Raw genomic sequence first — 19,870 nt, 5'->3', positions numbered from 1 at the left:
TATAATGATAATATATCGCACTGTTTCATTTGGTGAGAATTTTGCTCTAATCTTAGCAATTTTTCTTTCATTCCTGTGTATATATTTAATAGATTAATAATAAGTAAAATGTAAAGAATTTTAAGAAAATGTAAGTAACAAAAATAAAATATTGACCAAGCACAAATATTTGTGACAATCGTCATCGTCGATTATGTCAAAACTAGTATGAGGTTATTAGTATACTTTACGTCCGATAGGTGGCGCTGCATAAATTTTGTCAAAAGAGATAGTGGCGATTGTCACAAATAGACCCAATGAACTTACGAGTAAATATATTTGCAAAAGCAAGCAATGAAATTGCAATATTTATATATCTTAATTATTGTTTCCATTTCCGAAGCATATGTATAAAAAAAATATTGTTATCTTTGTTTTTCATAAAGAATGACAGAGATGAAGACATGTTTTATACAAGTGTTGCGGCAGTGGAAAGACACGGTCATAGTTTAATGTATCGAACATTTTCAGTTACGTCTCCTTCAAAAGTATATTTTTACAATAATTTTTCAGATTAAAAATAAACGTTATAAGTTTCAGATATACATATTATGTGCAAATAATAATTTTAATTGAAAATACCACCGATTCATAATACATTGTAAATGTAATGTAATATTAATAATTGAAATGAAAATCATTGCATTTTAATTATAAGTAAGGAAAAGAGTTAAAAAACATAATCAAAGTGAATTTACTTGGAAATGTAAAACATTATTTGTAGCAGCGAAACGAAATCATAATTTTTTTACGTTTATGTTAGATTTTTTTTAAATAAAATAAAATAAAATAGATTTAGATTCCCATTAAAATTGAAAGTAATAAGATGTAATTAAAATTTAATTAGTAATATAATTCTTTCAATAAAAAAAGTAATTCGTTTCCAATGCCGAAACGATTGTAAAAAAAAAAACATAGTCATCTCTCACATTCTGTATGAAAAAAAACTGAACAACAATATGTTCTTAAAATTCTGCTTCGACCCTGAAAACTCACGGTAATTTTTTTTTTTTCAAATAAAAATATTATAATTTTATAATTATTAATAATTAAATACACAGTAAATTAATAAATAGAATAAAAATCGATACATTAATGATAAAAATTTAGTAAAATTTATACACAACCGAATTAATTTACTTAAGATAAATAAAAATACAATTTTTTTTATTCTGAAAATAGCGCTTAAAATTAATTTGACTTTAGATTACAGTGATATTCAAGAATTGCTTTTCATTTTCTTACTAAATCATTTTTTTATTTATCTAAAAACTAGATTGCGGTCTTTACGCTAAGCTTCCACTGCCAAAACACTCATATGAATGCCTTTTCTCTTTATTTTTAAGGACAACGAGACGGTTTGATTTATACGAGTGCTTCTGCAGTAAAAACCCAATATATTATTTTACTGTAAATAACAACGTTATATTAAAAAAATAAGAATAAATCATTAAAATAATCAGATTTAAATCGAAGCTATTAAAATGTAAATAAATGTAATTATAATAATTATTTGATTTAAATAATTATTTATAAATGGAATATTAATTAGATGAGATCATTTTAAACGTATGTATTTCTCATTTATACATAGTATTAAATTAACAGTGCAATAAAAAAGTAAATAGAACTCTATGGAAAAATCTGTGTGATCTATTGTATCGTTCCAGTGTTACATGTTTCCTAAATAAATATACAGGTTGTCCCGAAAAAATGTGTACAATGGAGTACCACAGATTCGAAAATGCGGCTCACGAATCATACATTATTTTTAATTTAATGTAAACATTTACTTTGCGAACTCTAGCGCCTAAAGTACGCAACTTAGGAGAGCGTTAAGTTGAGTAAAATCTACATATTTTCGACCAAGGTATCTATGGTACTCCAACGGAGTACCATAGACACGTCTTTCCTGAACATCCTGTATATATTATATAATTATTACTATATTTTCTTATATGGTAATTAATAATTATTTATTTTATCGAGGATTAATTCTAAATATGTGCGTGGGTATTTTGCGTTTTCTAGCTAATTCTTATTTTCACAGTCTAAGCAGTTTTTTTTTTTAATTTAATTTCGCCTATTTTTTCGTTAAATATATTATTAATATTTCAATTGCATTTAACATTTATATAGCTTTTATACATCTCACTATAGTGAATAGATTTATAATGTTTACTGAAAAATCATTTAAAATTATTTTACATAATATTATGTAATATACATCATTAAATTTGCAAAAAGATCACATTATATAGTATGTCAACACGTTCACGGGATTAAAATACAAGCAAAGCAAAAAGCTTCTGTTATTCTTACAAAAATCTTTAATACTTCAATATCTTACTATCTGATTTAACAGTATAATTTATCAAAGTAAACAAAAATAAAGTTTTTATACATAATAAAAATTATATTTAGAAATCTATTGCTAATCGATAAATATCTGCCTTGTAAAGGCTCAAGTGTATGCAATATTCACAAGCCTTTTAATTATAATAATAAAATAACTTATTAATTAAAAATACTAATACAACCATATATTAAATGAGTTTATATAAGCGACTGTAATTTATTTTAAAAATATTCCTTCAAATTAATCCGGAATAAAAATTCTTTTGTATTATTTAATAACAACAGAAATAGAATAATCGATAGTTTAACGATCATTTTACAGAATATAATAAACAATACAAAACAAATAACGCTAAATGTAACATTTAGGAATACTACTAAACAATTTATTACATAAGAAATTGCATCAGAACTTTTTAAAATAGTAAAATAGTGTTAAATAATGTTATAGTCGTTACCAAATAGTACTAAATGTAACATTGAGAACTAGAGTTAAATAATATTAAAATAATAATACATTTACAAATAGTAATAAATGTATCGTTTAAAAATAATACTAAAGAATTAGCCGATAGCAAATAGCGTAAAATGTAACATTCAGAAATTGATTTCCTAACTGAAATACAATTCATATTTCTGTGAGCAGTTAGTGTTGTCGGTTCGGATTACTATGGACATAGTATGTGTATCGATGAATTTTTAAAAAGTTAGGCATGGGACGGAAAAATCGATACTGGCTACAAGTGTACGGCTGGGACGATAACATTTTATAACGTTTCCAATTCAGGCTTAAATTAATCATTCAGCCTTGCGGATATATTTTTAGGGAACATCCTTTACAATGGGCGGGTTGTAGCCTCTTATGCCTAAATTTTTGAGTAATTTTAAATGTTTATTTATAATTATAATCGACATTGGCGTTGAGAAAATAATTTATTAGGACGTGGTTTTGTAAAATCTATTTTTACAACGCAACAAATCGAATTAGAAGTTTCACATATGAAATGTCATATGTAAAGTGTCCATAAATAATAATATATGTATAATCAAATTAACTAATAATTTATCTATTATTTTTAAGAATTAAAACAGATAAATAAATAAATTATAATGTATCGATTCAATGAACACTCAATTAATAATTAAATGGTTATTTTTTGCACGCGTGCATAACACCGAGAGCATTTCAGCGTGATTTATGATTTATTTTATTTATCTATGGGAATTAAAAATCTTGTCTCTTATCATATTAATGGTAAAAATTATTTTCCGTGACATTCTCTATAACAAATACATCTGCAATCGACTTAATATTGAGCAATAATTTTATAAATAAAAATATTTCTGATTACATTCTTTTAAATAAATATTTGAGAGACGCCTTTTTCCGCGAAATATTTGCCGCGATTATGTAACTATTAATATGTACATTAAATGAAATTATTTTAATTTTAATAAGGCTTTTCTATTAAATAATTATGACGACTTTATAACACGTCGAATAAATTTGAAAATCGAACAACATTATAGTTTAGAAAAATGTGTTTGATTAATTATTTGTATAATAAAAAGGTATATTATTTTAAAATAACATTCATATTCGGATCTTAAAGATTTATGAATATTACAATATTTCAATAATATTTCGAAATAGAAATCACGAACATCAACATCACGAAAAATTTTGCAAAATACTTTTTTTTTTCACAACGCGTTATAAAAAATCTCTTTTGCACATCTTATTCACTCGAAGTGATCGAGTTGAACTTTCTACTTCTAGCATTTCATGATTTAAGCAGCATTTAAGCTTTGTGACCACATATCGAATTATGTCCCTACATCTTTATAGTTCATGTGAGCTCGTGGTGCACTTTATATAACCTGGCAATACCAAAGCCGCATCTTCAGGAGCCCTGTCATCTGCAACGAGAAGAAAAATATATTATCAAAAAACTGTTTTTATAAATATACCAATTTTTTTGTGTAAGCTACGGATTAAAATACGTTTCTGACGAATTCCAGACGATGAAAATGCAGAAGTTAGAGTCAACTGTAACAAATTCCTTACAACAAAAATCATCCAAACAAATTAACCTAAATATTAGTTTTTAATAAAAATGGCAATCATTATGTTGCAATAAAGGAATAAAATGTGGCAGATATGAAAGTTCAAACTCATACCAGGAAATTCATTCATGTGTGTTAGTGTTGAAGCAAACAGCGGCAAACGCCAGCAACTACAATATCCGCTTCACGTCGTCCGGTGAAATAATCCGACCACACAGAAGAGAGGCGTGAAGTGGAAGCAATTCTGCGTTTCGTCTGATGCGTCTCTTTTCTTATCAGAGAAAGATGCGAAGGGGAAGTAGATTGAACGTAGGAGGGGATACATAAGAAGGGTAAATATTATTTGCCTGTGCGTCCACTCCTCCGTCGATTAAAGGAAGGCAACGAATTCAGGTGACCGCTCACTCATACCACCTTATCGTATAAGAAAAAAAGCAAATACCTAATTCAAAGCTGGATGAAAAAATTAATTCGATTCGAATTATTGAAATGTGCATCATATAAGTGTTTAGATTGATATGCGCTTTGTGATTGTGGACGTAAGCGTAAAGGTAGAAATGTGTACTCTATCATGTTGTATCGTATCACATAAAAAGCATGTTTTGGAGACACAATACTTTTGTAACAGCGCCATCTATCGCAATACTTGTACCGTTTATATCTATTATAGTTATAATATAAAAACTTTTCATGTAAGTTATTTATCGTCGGTTTCTGAGACCGAAATCTCTGTTTAAAAAAAATTGTTATCTCTGTTTTATCAAATATGCTTTATACAGAGATTTAGGTCTTAGAAACCCTCGGTTAATTTGGTAAAATTTTGTCACAATGAAATTCCTGAGATTCAATTTGGGAATTATTAACATTAATAAATTCCGTATTTAGTTAAATCTTAAAATTATTTGCAAGATTGAAACGGAAACTTTTTGAAGAATATTCTTGCTTAAATTCATTGATTTTTATATTGTGGAAACATGCTCTTAAATACGTATATAAAAATGATACGCTTTCAATGCGAATGACACAACATGAAACAGTAGTGTTCTACCTTTATTTTGCAAAGCACAAAGCCTTCACACGTACCTCTACCACGCGCTACATTTCATTAGGCGTTCACGAAAGAAGACTTGGTCCTGTCGAGACAATGTTTGTATGAGATGTAATTTTTTTAGAAGTTGTTATATAAAATACCTAAGACAAAAGCATAACTATGTCTTAACAACATTTATATCTCATTATTTATTAATGTTTAGTGTCAGTGTACAAATATTTTATTAAATTTCCTTATAACAAGCGCCCAGAGTCACATATAGACAGTAAGCCGAATTCGCACGAGCGCTTTTTTAACGCGCGCTAAAAAGCGTTCAAATAGAACAAATCCATTACGATTTATCTGTTCATACAGCAACCACTTTAAAACGTGACGCTTTTTTATCACACAGTGTTGCATTTTGAGCACTGGGCGAAGGAGAGAGTGATTTTAAAGAGTTCATTGCTTGAGAGCCGTCAACACCGAATATAAAAAAAGCCCCCGTGCAAATGCGGGATAACATAAAACAAATGCAGGATTGGTTGACATATTCTTTATTATTTATTGATTTAACTAGCATATTTTTGTGTTACCATTCTCTATTAAATGGTTTAATTTATTCGGTGTCTAACACATGAAAAGATTTGTTGTAACGTAATTAGTAGATACATTAAATAAGAATATTAAGTAATTATTTATGGATTGAGTTGTAATGAGTATATTTTGTTTTCTTGTGTAGTTTACTTAACTCCTAACTATTCTAATATTGTTTAATGCCCATGTGTTGTCATCTAACGATGTTTCTTGTTAAGTCACTGAGCTGGCTCCTCTCAATACAGGCTGCGCCTAATGCGAGGATCCTGGATAATTCACTGCATTTTGGATGTAAATAAATTATTTATAATTTTCAATTTATTTTATTGTTAAGGTTTATCAGTTCAATTATTCTAGAATATCTGCTACATCATGAATATGAATCTTAACAATATCAGAAAGTGACAAGAAAAAGCATTTATATTAACTGCACCCATCACGATAACACGAACTAAGATAGATTGCGTTTTTATTGCCAATCAATCTTCGACACCATTTCTCTTTTATTATTTATTCAAACATTTGCTTACCAATTGTATTTTTACTACCTTTTTATGGATCTTTAGTATTATTATTTTTCTCTCACTTACTCTACTACTCTTAATATTTTGCAATAATACCATATATCTATGTATACATATCTATGTATCTGTCAACTAGTTTGATACTGTCATAGATAATTTTCAACGTTATCATTGATCATGAATGTAATTTACTTACTCTCTATATCTCTATCTCTAGTTCTACACTATTCTGTATGATAGAAGTAGAATCAGTGAAATGAACATAATGCACGTTTTAATGTTATCCGTACAAAATGTATAACAATAATATTACCCGAGAATATCATAAACAGTTAACACAAGTAAAAAGGCATTAATGAAATAAGAATTAAAGGACTATGAAACTTACCCAGACAATGAAGCAGAATTAGAAATTGGAGGGCTGTTAGATTCGAAACCTTCCTTCGGTTTCTCATTGGCCAGCTGCATCTTTAGCTGGTGGCCGAAGCAAGCCAAGTCTTCTCTAAATGTATCAGAGCCGGGAGTCGTCGGCTTCCCATCATCTCCCGTCGCCATCCCCTCAACATCACTTTGCAAGGGAGCTTGCTCCGATTCCTCTTCAGTATTATAGATCTTAAAATACGCAACTGTCAAGTATATCACAGAAATTATAAAGGATGGTATCGGTATGGCCATAGCATACACAAGGTTAAGTGTATTCTGCCACATGTCCAGATCCGTTATTACGAGACCGGGATCTACACGGCTGTAATAGCAAGTATAGTTGGTGCCCAGAGGTCTGTACTTGCCGTAAAATATGGTACAGTTCAATATCGGCGGGTAGCCGCAACCCTTCACGTTGGGGAAGAGCCTCGCTCCAGTGAAGTACCATTCGGAATCGTTGCCTTGTAGACCCGTAGGTATCGCATCAGGCAGTTCTTGGTCCTCCATTTCTGGAATAGTATCGATAGGTACTTCGTAATTGTTTTCGTAGTCGTAATCCCTTCTCAACGATCTCTCCGCTCTGATCAGATTCTCAAATTCTGTAGAAGTTACGTTTGGGTATTCCCCTAGTTTGTAGTTGACACGTATCTGTGTACACTCGTAAAGGTCCTTGGTGCAACCTTCCCTACAGGAAGCCCACGTGCAGTTACTGGCTCCAACTAAATGTTTAACTTGGGCGGTGACACATAACGCTCCCACTGGATCGAACTGCATAAAAATTGTTGTGAATGCTGGCTCGATGACGAACGGGACTAAGAAGAGAAACGCGAAGAGACTGAATGTAGCGAGTAGAACGAATGTGGCTGTTGTGTAGAACAGAACTTTCTCGAGAAATGTGGGCGGGATCGGTAGCTTTTCTTCCTCGGCCATGTTGGCGTGGGGGCGCTAGAAGCGACCATATCGCTTGTTTCAGCTTGGCTGTGTCATTTCATGTGAATATGTTCCTCTCTTCTAACACTCGATTGTTGATTCGTTTTAGATTTTTATTTGCTTCGCGTCTACTTATTTACATTTTTGTCTGTGGCATTCAGGTCGTTTTGCGAGGACACGGTTGGACAGGCTGCAAAGAAAAATATCAATTTAGGAATACAAAATAATTATTGTTGCGTGTCCGGTATTTGTAGGTTCCATAATAAATAATAAATTATTAGATCCCTAATACAGTAATCGTTTATCATTGCCGCAAATCCTTAGGGGGTATAACTATCTCCTAGTTGAAGGAAATAACGAGTCTATTTTACGTCTAGCGGATACTACAAGCATAATATTTACAGCTTCAACAAATTGAACGGTGAAGAAAGTTCAACTATGCTTTTTGATGATGTACCATAAGTTTTCTTTACTGTTACGTAATCTTTTAACTTATTACCTTCTTAAATTAAGTGTTGTTTATTGATAGAATATTTAACAGTAAAGGTTAAATAAGGCTAGGACAAAAATTCAGACAAGTACTATAAGTGTGCCATGTACAATGTAGTCATCTAATTATTCCATAACATTAACACGGCACAAACAAAACACGTGTAATTTTCACGTTATGAGTTATTTCCTGCTCCGTTTTGATCTGTCAAGACAATTAGGAAACCGCTCATCACTACTAGAGTAGATAAATTAGAACATTTACATAGTCACCAAATGTGTACTTGAGACCTTGTGCGAAATGCTTATGCATATAATATTTCAGTTAAATTTGTATCGTAATATAAAGAAAGAAAGGAATGAAGACAGAAAGAAAGAAAGAAAGAAATAAAGAAAGAAAGAAAGAAAGAAAGAAAGAAAGAAAGAAAGAAAGAAAGAAAGAAAGAAAGACAGAAAGACAGAAAGAAAGGAAGAAAGAAAGAAAGAAAGACAGAAAGAAAGAAAGAAAGACAGAGAGAAAGAATGAAAGAAAGAAAGAAAGAAAGACAGAAAGAAAGGAAGAAAGAAAGAAAGAACATTACTTAATACAATACATACACAAATTTTTTAAATACACCTTGGGCTGAATGATGCTGAAGATTTTATTGACTCGGTCCTTAACGTTCATATACTATTGCATGTTTTCTTATATACTATTCACTACTTAAAGTGAGCAAATATATAAAAAGAAAATGAAGCCTTCGCTACCACAGTCATTAAAACTAATGAAGACAGAAACGTAAACGAATAGTTTTATTTATGCCCTCTTTGCATTATCTACGTTGGAGCTGCCAAAAACTTTTTTAATATCCGCTGTCTTACGTTTTTACACTTTTTCAAAGTCTATTAATCGTTTTATTAACTTAGTACAAATACGTAAACACTAGACAATTCTTTAAAGACTTTTCACTGATTGGTTTATAATATTCCTAAACCGATTTACTGACACAGATCACAATTCAGCTGACATTAACAATTTTGTCGCAACATTTTCTTGGAAAGAATTCAACCAAGTAAAATAATGCAAATAACTTGCCCTATTCTACTTGACTGATATGTCTGTGTTGGCCAAATAGATTGGAAGCCATATAATATGCAGCACTATAAATAAAGATTAAAATCGGGGTATCCACAACAAGGTCGACTTGCATAACAGAGGAACTACGGAGCTAATTCTAGCACAATCGATATAGAGCCTGAATTCCTGCCTAGACTGTCTGGCGACGATACCTATCAAATAGATTAGTTGGGAAGCTCTTTGAAGCGACAACAAAATCTAGCCTAGTGAGAGAAGCGTTATTAATGCGGTTAGTTATTACAGTAAATACGGAAAATGTTATTTGGCATAGAAAATTATACACAAGGCAAGACATGTACCATGACAAAAATTGTCATGTTTAAAAAAAGTTTAATGTTACATGTGATACTATTTTTTTTCCTTTACAGAGAAAACAAACAAAGAAAATTATAAACTATAAAGGAAGTGATAGGGTAATTAACGTACCTTTTTGTAATATATCGTAATAAAGTTGGTTATTATTTTGACCATTTGTTTAAATAAATTTTTAAATAGTACACAATAAACTGACAAAACTTTGACATTTAAGTTACGCTAAAAGTCGAAGGTATTAATGCTTGAAATGATCTCAAAGCGGCGAAGTATAGGCTTAAAAGGTAAATAAAAAGCTCGGTTCAACTTTGTATTCGGGCGGTTGTCGAGCTTTTTGTCGTGTCGCCTCCGATCGCATTGTTTAAAAGCTTTTTATAGTCACAATGTTTTATTATAGAAATTTCTGATTGTGTTGTATTAAGGAATTATTTATTTAAATCTGTCTAAAGATAAGTTGTATTAAATTGTACTTTATTGTTTAATTACCATGTGAACTCTAACAAAATTTCTAGCGACTTTAAATTTTAGCGAAAAACAAAGGTAAGAATAGTTGATGTGGTTTTTAGTATACACAAGGATTCCAACTATATCCCTAATTTTAAACCACATTCTCTTTAAATAAACAAAGCTAAAAATATGTATTTGAACAAGAACATACGTTATAGTATATAACCAGTAAGAAAATAATATTTAATTGGATAATATAAAACACATAAGCAAATAAAAATACAAATTGTAAAAGGATTTAGAATACTAAAGCGACGAAATATCTTGCGTAAATATTATTGTGTGAACAAAACAAACAAATGCTCGGATTGGTCGTACAAAGGCCCGAATTGTCATTCGACATAGTACGTTTTACGTTTTACTACAATAATTTTTATTTTTTACTTTTATTTCTATGTTTTTTATATTACTTTCATATCATGTGATCTATTATGCATTAAATTTATCATCATATTATTATTAATTATCAGTGATTAAATTCTGAATAAAACCTTTTTATGTTTAAAAAAATAAAAACAGTACTATTTTATTTATTTATTTTGTTAGGGCATTAACCTTCTGTGTCGTCTTAAGAGTAAATTTAAATAATTAGATGCTAGGCGCATTAACAATTTTTATTTTATTTTATTGTCTGTTGGTATTGTGTGTGAGCGAGCTATCAGTTGGCGAGAGAACGAGTAATGTACCAAATGGAAATGTGTAAACGCTGCCTATACCTTTAACTTGAACGTTTTCATAAAAACGTTCTAAAGTTCGCCTCAACTATATCTATAGAGCCAATCGATGACCACTCAAGCAAAGTGGTCGCTAGTGCTCTCGAGTTGGTCGTTAATTTACTATAACCAAGTGGACTTGAAAGTAATGGCTCTACTGATTGACTTATAGATATTTTGAAGTTTGGCAAAGAGTTTGGTAAAATAGTTAATTTTTTGCAGCATAGTCTTGGCCGCTTCTTGGTCGCTTCTTGGTCGCTTCTTGACCGCTTTTTGGTCGCTTCTTGGCCCCTTTTTTCTACCTAATATTGATGTATTTCCGAAGGGACCTTCGACCATAGACTCTTTGACCATAGACCTTTGATAGAAAGACATTACAGATAAATAATGCTACTTTAATCGAAAACAAAGTTAAATTTTATAGCTCTAACAAATATTATGCTATCTCCACTTGAAAAGATGCTTGCAGAATAAAATTTTAACTTGAATTTAATAAGCTTAAAATAGAATCAGACATAAATTTTATTTTTTCCTAACATTGTACGTAATAAATTAATGTTTTCAGTTTATTATTTAATTAGTTGTCCGGAATAGAATTTCAAATATTTATTTAAAGATTCGTTGAGCCTAACTTACACTTAATAAGTATAAATTAACTTAACACAGTTATCAAAATTATTAAAAGACATATTTTCAACAATAATCTTATAGTTGCGTAGAAACAAAGATTTTATCTCCTTTTTTTAAAAGGTAATTGGAAGTAGAACTATATTGTTCTCGTGTTAACCAATAGTATATGTTCTCTACCAATTGAGTAAAGAAAAACATTAACATTGGTACAAAAGTATTATACTGCAGAAAACTTTACTTAAAATACTAAATATTGTTTTGACACGCGAACTGTTTGTTAAATCATTTTATTGTGACCAGTTTTCATTTAAATCTAGTTCTGTTTAACTTTTGAAACATTATTGTAAAATTAAATACAAGAAACAGTATTCAACATTCAAAAAGGATACGTATCTTGTTGGAATGAATATGGTGTTAGGCTAAAGTTTATATTTACTAAGGTTTATTTCATAACGATTCTTATCCTATTTTCGTTTTAATTAAACTCTGATGTAACAAAGTATTATGCTTATTTTCTTTAAGTATTAATATTATAATATTAACTTTTATTTATAAAGTAAATGTTAACTAAAATAATTTAATTTAATTACAATTGTTAGATAAATAATGTTTCAAAAGTCACACTACAGCAACAGTTAATTTAAAAAAAGACTCGTCTGACTATACTATTATGACATAAAGGTATGAATACTAATTTAATTACACACTTCAAAGCCATTTAGCCATTTAGGCTCCATATGTTACTATGTACACATATTTATACTTATACTAGCTATCTACTGCGTCTCCGTCCGCGCGGAATTAAAAAAAATAGTAGCCTATGTGTTCTTCCAGGTTATATTCGACTTTTGAGCCAAATTTCATCAAGATCCATTAAACCATAATTGAGATACCTCCAAACAAACATCCATCCATCCATCCATCCATCTAAACTAGTTCTTTAGTAAGATACTAAAGAAATATTATCTTCCTGGCAGCCGGGTAAAAAAATACTTAGGACGACAGTCAAGTACTAGTACGAGTATTCATTCTATGGATTCGAACCCTAGACCTTTATATCGTAGTGTGATCAACTTCTGAACCGTAAGTGTTTTTTCAGTTTTCAGTAGCAAGTCCTATTACATAACATAACCTCAACAAAATCTCACAAACGTGGAAAAATATACGTCAATTTAAAATCGATGTAATAAAAGAATTCCACGTATTTATATTTAACAAATTAATTCTTAGAAGCTGGTAATATAAATAATTATACTAAAGTCTTAAATAGTAAGTAAAACTATACTTTCGTGCACAGTTTTAAGACTGAATGTGGCAGAAAAACATGTTTTATAAGGATTTTACGCATTGTGACATAATGCAGAACTTAAGAGTATAGCTTACCTATTGTCTTAATCAAAAGAAAATTAATAAATTATTTTTCTATTTTGTAAATATATGAATGATTATAGTATACATACAAATTTGTTGTGCTGTTCAAAAATAACCCAAGTGTGGCCCCAAACTGGGAAAATATCTGCAGGATCCTTGTTCGACGTAATGAAAACTGATTTAAAGTTAATATCACTATTTTTATAAATAAATCACTATTTTTTTATTGTTGTTAAAACAAAATGAATATTAAAAATTGTTTTCTTTTTTTTTCTATATTACAAAAGACTTGACTACGTTTTGCAAGGACGTCACTACGAAACCGCGACCCGCCAGCTACTGGGCGCAGACTGTACGAATCGAATCAGAACCTTATGTGAAGTTTATCGTGAAGCGTGAAATAAAAAAAATAAAACACCAAATAATAAAAAATTAAGAAAAAAGCTATTAAAAGTTCAAAACTCAATATCAAAACTTTTTGAAGAATTAAAAAGAAAGAAAAAAGTACTCGTAAATTTAATTTGAAAAATGGAACGCGTAAACAAAATTGTTTTAAAAAAAAAGTTTGTTATATGCCAGTTATAATCGATGATCCTTTCTTATTTCTTTTGTTGTATTTTTGAATTTGGAATTCTACGTTCGTCTGTGTTATTCTCATACAGTGGGTTGCGCGCGTCGTTTTGAGCCGGTCGATAGAGCTCGTGTCATGTGCTAGACCGCTGTATGGCGACAGACTGTCTTTCTTGCTTTACAATTGCGGAGCCCTACCTAAGTAAATAATACATTTATTTATGGAATATTCCGGAAAAACCCTAGTTTCAAATTAATTAAATGCATTTAATCTAGACTCATGCATTAAGGTTTGAAATATGCGGACACAAAGTTGAACTTAGTACCTTTTGTCTCGTAGTATTTTGAACAAAGAATAAAACCTTCTGTTTATGGGTTTAAGGTTGAAACTTTCGTGGCAATTTGGTTCAATATAGTTTAGCGGATTACAGTATTAGGGGAAATTTTTACAAGGGTCTTTACAGAGTGGCAGAGAAACAAAACTCTTTATTGCAAAAGGTTCTAATGTTCTTTAATCTATTTAATTCGAAACAAATAATAATCGTGTTGCCAGCATTTGTTTATTTTAAATTAAAAGAGGATTAGGAAGTTATGAGAATAGGACGAAGGTTAAAGATCGAATCCAAGGATAAAACTAAGATTTTATGGTAATTGACATATTCCTTATTTTTGAATAGCAGTTTTCTTTTAATACACATATTTCTATTACCAGTTAAATAAAAAGTTTGTGGGTTATCTTCATTACCTTGCATAATTAGATTCAATCAAATTATTTCTTTAAAGTTTGTGCATGTAACAATGTTATCAACATATGTAATAAAAGGTTTTTATACTATACTAACGTCGCACAATAAGTGGATAAAAAAAATCTAAAAGGGGCATTAATATGATTGGACCTTTTCTAAAAATACTTACAAAAGACAAGGCAGAAGATAGTAAACGAGAATAGAAGAACAGAAGATAGATTGTCACTTACAAGTGTATTATATACGAGAACATAGTACATAGCTTATATACACAATGAAATATATAAAAGGCCAGTAATTAAAAGTGTAATGACTGTATAAATTGTATTTAAATTACACTAACGACGTTGAACGCAACTTGAAGTGTCACCACTTTAGAAATAACCTCAAATATTTACGGACTGTTTACTGTAAATACGAACCCGTTTAATACACTGTATGTGTGTTTAGTTTATTGTAACTTAGTATTTTTTATTTACAGACATAAACTATCACGTAAAATCCTTACAATGAGAGTTAGGGATTTTTTTAGTTTACTTGCACATTGGTAAACCTCCAAATTTTGCTACCCTTATCTTTTCTGAGGAAAAAATATTAATAAATTAACTTTTCTATCAGTTCTATCTTTTTGTCCTCTTTTCTATATTGAAAGGAAACATAATCATCATTATGACAGACTAGGTGTTGCCCGCGACTCCGTCCGCGCGGAATTAAAAAAAGATTAGTAAACTATATTCTACATTTGTGCCAAATTTCATCAAAATCCGTTCAGCCGTTCTGGAGATACCTTCAAACAAACATCCATCCATCTAAACTTTCGCATTTATAATATTAGTAGGATATTTTCGTTTTTAGAACATACATTTGTTGTTGTTAAAATTACCATAAAACCTTTTTTATCAGGAATACAGTTCGTTGTAAGTAATAATTACTTGCCTATATACTACCTATATATACCACTGTTGGCTCGTGAACACTAATTGTAATAGAGTGACCTATTTCTGTCTACATGGAGTTAAACACTTTTTTTATGTTTTCTTAGTTAAATGACTTTATCACCTTTATTACTATGTACAAAGTTAAATAAAACTTTTTTTATTATGTTTCTAATTTATGTGGATTATATCAATTTGAGCAATAGGAAAACGAACTAGTTTACACGCTTATCAATCTTTGTCATCGTGGGTTTTCGAAACCAAAATCCCCGTTTTAAACAAATTGCTATCGCTGTATCTATATGTCTATATCTATATATATAAAAGAAAGTCGTGTTAGTTACACTATTTATAACTCAAGAACGGCTGAATCGATTTGACTGAAAATTGGTGGCCAGTTAGCTTAGAACCAGGAAACGGACATAGGATAATTTTTACCCCGTTTTCTATTTTTTATTCCGCGCGGACGGAGTCGCGGGTAAAAGCTAGTCTATATATATAAAAGAAAGTCGTGTTAGTTACACTATTTATAACTCAAGAACGGCTGAATCGATTTGACTGAAAATTGGTGGGCAGGTAGCTTAGAACCAGGAAACGGACATAGGATAATTTTTACCCCGTTTTCTATTTTTTATTCCGCGCGGACAGAGTCGCGGGTAAAAGCTAGTTGTTGATAATGACAGGGATGTTTTTGGCAGAGATATTGGTCTCAGAACCCAACGCTCAGTTATTATTTTTCTTTACCTATAAAGTATCCAAATCTAAGGGATTAAGTATATTTGCTATGAATTTTTTTGTTTTAAATTCTGGCTGAAACGAATATCGGTGTGGTTCAGTGGCGTGCCAAATAATTCCGCGCCAGCTTTGGCTTGTATCCAATAATATTTCACGTAAATCTTTTGATATCGATTATTGCCAAGGTTGATATTCCACTCTTTGATTTAGGAAAAAAAGATTAAACATTATAAAGATGAGAGTTTTTAATTCAAGCCTTGTCGTGTTAATCTCATAGTTATTTTGTTAAATTATTTCGGAATAGGAGCTCAGGGTTTAAGCATTTGATTTACAATCTGAAGCTCCTGGGTTCGAATCCTGCCATGTACCAATGTGATTTTCGATTTACATATGTAAATTTATCCGACGTCCGTACGGTGAAGGAAAGCATCGTGATGCAATCCGCACATATGTGTGAATTCCCGGGAGAAATGACGGCGACGCGGCTCGCCACCCGTCACGTTCCGTTTCCCGAAATGGCGAAAAGTGGATTGCGGAAGTTCATTTGGTCACACTAAATGGAGGTCTGTGATCTCTGCCTACTCCTCTGGGTTCAGACGTGCGTTGTGTTTTTTTATTTCGCAATAAATTTTTAGTTTAATAATTTACATAAATTGAATTTTAAAAAATCTTACTGAATCATAAAATAATGCTTAAGTGAATTCAAATATGATGGTTCGGAGATGTATGGAAGAGTTGTGTCGACCCTCTGTAAGAAAAAGGGCAGATATATTTTATATAGTCAATCAATCGGACACATCCTGTGACGTCACAAAACCTTAATGAAAGGTTGAGGGAAATGTATTATTATGTATAATTTGCTACAATATTTAATAAGCAAGCATGACGTACTAATGAAATGAATATTAAAGAGTTCTTTATTTAATAACGTAGGCATGTGGCTGAGGGTTTTTAAATGGTGGAAAAAGGTATACTCTATTGCAGTAAAACGCAATGTTCCGTGCCGCCTCGGGTCGTTCAACCCTTTTAAACATTGACAGGTAAAGGTGTCGTTACATTATATGCGAGAAGCAATTAAAAACTTTCTTATTCATTAAAAAAATCTTACATTTCACGCATCAGGTCCTGTACACACCATTTGTTGAGAATTTAAAATATAAAAAATGATAATAATATCAAAATGCATCTACAATTTCAAATGCAAGATCTTGCTTCGTTACCTACTAATTACCTACGATGACTCGAAAGTGAGTTTTGACCTCCGAAAATCAGTTTGTAATTGTTCAGCATGTACTTGCATGTATTGTCTAAACATAGGAAACATTTTCACTACCACAACACCAAATGTAGCAATCCTGGGATTTTTTAAAATCGCTCCGCTCGTGCGTATGTTCGTAGTCGAATACATTTTCTGTAAATTAAATTGGCGCTTTTATTGATCTCTGAAGACTATTTTTATGTACCATAAATGTAATTTTAAGGGATAATGTCCGAAATAAATATCTGTAAATACTATAAAAGTCTTCTGTTATACTGGTACTTTACGTCACTTAATAAAAAAATGATTTGCCTTATATGTAGATATACTGTAGGGCGCTGGATAGGAAGGGGCGTCATTGGTCTGCGAGTTACACAGTCTCACATAACTGTATTACCCCAAAGGAATGGTAAAAAAGAGTACCGTAGAAATATCGCCCACTGTGTTAGAGACCTACTACCATTTCTGGGTAGGCAGTGATCATAATTCTCCTCTGTTCTTCTTGCTTTCTCTTTTTTTGAAAACTCTACTCTACTCTTATCCTGTTAATCTAAAACCATTTGAAAAATATCGTGAAGGCCTCCTCCTATTGATTAGTTTATTCATAAACTTTATAAATAATTTGGCTTTATCGGTACAGATAATTTTCCTTTGTTGGACATAGTAACATAATTGTTTTATCGATTTGACCCCACGTATACGATTGAACCCACGTCTTACTAACATTATAAACTAGCTTTTACCCGCGACTCCGTCCGCGCGGAATAAAAAAAATGCACACAAGATAAAAAAGTTCCTATGTCCGTCTCCTAGTTCTAAGCTACCTCCCCATCAATTTTCAGCTAAATTAGTTCGACCGATCTTGAGTTATAAATAGTGTAACTAACCCGACTTTCTTTTATATATATAGACTAGCTTTTACCCGCGACTCCGTCCGCGCGTAATAAAAAATAGAAAACGGAGTAAAAATTATCCTATGTCCATTTCCTGGTTCTAAGCTACCTCCCCATCAAATTTCAGCTAAATCAGTTCGACCGATCTTGAGTTATAAATAGTGTAACTAACACGACTTTCTTTTATATATATAGATATAGATGGCATAGTTTAGATAGATGGATGAATGGATGTTTGTTAGAAGGTATCTCCAGAACTGCTAATCAGATTTTATTAATTTTATTTGATTAATTTCTAGACTATGTTCTACATCTATGCCAAATTTGTACACATAGGCTACTAATTCAGTTTTTTTTTAATTCCGTGCGGTCCGAGTCTCGGGCAAAAGCTAATCCTTACTAATATTATAAATGCGAAAGTAGCTCTGTCTGTCTGTCTCGCTTTCACACCAAAATTACTAAACTGAATTAAATGAACCGAGAGAGGGCATAGGCTACTTTTTAATTATTTTGTAAGGGGATAAAAAAGGGTAGAAAGAGAGGATAAGAAGTTGTATGCAGATATCGTAATTTTTAGATCTATAAAAAACTAACTAGGGTGAAGCAGTGACCCGAAGTGGGCCTTGGCCTCCGACAACAAAAGTCTCCATTTTCTCCGATCCCGCGCCGTCCCGACCCAGTATCGGACCTGCGGGTCCCGAAGATCCCCTCCACCTCATCCATCCAGCGATACGTGGGCCGACCACTCGGCTATAAGCTCTTTAGTTCTATTAGCTAGATTTGTTTTAAGCTGTTGATAAGGTGTAAAATGACAATAGGGAAATGGTACCTAAAGACAATATTCACTGTAACTGATATTATGTTGTATATTGACAAAAAAATTACAATATTTCATACTTCTTTGGTGCTCTAAATTTGTGAATATCTAGTAAAAAGAACTTTATGTCAACTGCATAATTTAACTGTTACATTTCTCATCAAGTTTATGTTCGTCTGTATCTTTGATTTAGTAAATAAATCTATTTATATATATATATAAGAAAGTCGTGTTAGTTACACCATTTATAACTCAAGATCGGTCGAACTGATTTAGCTGAAAATTGATGGGGAGGTAGCTTAGAACTAGGAGACGGACATAGGAACTTTTTTATCTTGTGTGCATTTTTTTATTCAATAAAACAACGTTATAAAAAGAAGCTTTATTTGTCATAACACTTTGTGTCCGTTCCCAGTTGTATTCGTTTGAAGTTTAGCTTAATAAATATTATTTGAAAAATATCATAAAGATTGAGAAGCAAAAATTAATTACGGTAGCAGTTTTTTAATTGCCATCCTTTAATGACGAATTGCCTATAAAGTTCGCCTAATGTTAATGAAAAATGTTTTTCTTTAAGTGCGAAGAAACTTATAAAACGGATGTCTAACGTTGATCACCACTTTCAGTACCAGCAGAGATTTTTCCTTCAGACGGAAAGGGGCGATACAGGTCTGTACATAACAGTCTTACGTAACCCTGTTAACGCTCCCAAAGACATGGTATATAAGTGGACGCTGTAGAAATCTCGCTAAAGGTGTTCGTAGCGCTAAAATCAGCCCTAAACATTTTCACAAATAAATTCAAAACCATTG

The 19,870-nt window shown here is 31.2% G+C and overlaps 1 protein-coding gene across 2 annotated transcripts; it reads right to left on the bottom strand.

Annotated features, from left to right (window-relative positions):
- Positions 1-4,114: 4,114 nt before the first annotated feature.
- On the bottom strand, positions 4,115-13,430 carry LOC106707934 (protein tipE). Of its 2 annotated transcripts, XM_014499385.2 has the most exons (4): positions 13,194-13,430; positions 7,001-8,155; positions 5,548-5,597; positions 4,115-4,317 (listed from the first exon to the last, which is right to left on the bottom strand). In XM_014499385.2, the coding sequence occupies exons 2-3, from the start codon at positions 7,963-7,965 to the stop codon at positions 5,570-5,572; spliced, it is 993 nt and encodes a 330-aa protein (XP_014354871.1). In that variant the 5' UTR covers positions 7,966-8,155; positions 13,194-13,430; the 3' UTR covers positions 4,115-4,317; positions 5,548-5,569. The 2 variants fall into 2 exon arrangements, with proteins under 2 accessions (XP_014354871.1, XP_014354872.1); XM_014499386.2 differs by lacking the exon at positions 5,548-5,597.
- Between the last annotated feature and the right edge of the window lie 6,440 nt (positions 13,431-19,870).

Source organism: Papilio machaon, chromosome 18 (genome assembly GCF_912999745.1).
Source record: "Papilio machaon chromosome 18, ilPapMach1.1, whole genome shotgun sequence".
NCBI lineage: Eukaryota > Metazoa > Arthropoda > Insecta > Lepidoptera > Papilionidae > Papilio > Papilio machaon.
This window is presented reverse-complemented; position numbering and strand designations above follow the sequence as displayed.

Bases quoted from the DNA above. Each gene is read 5' to 3' on its own strand.
- LOC106707934 (XM_014499385.2), bottom strand. From the start codon at position 7,965: ATGGCCGAGGAAGAAAAGCTACCGATCCCGCCCACATTTCTCGAGAAA. The intron at 5,598-7,000 runs GTAAGTTTCATA...TTGTCTCGACAG, and splicing joins AATTCTGCTTCATTGTCTGG to GACCAAGTCTTCTTTCGTGA.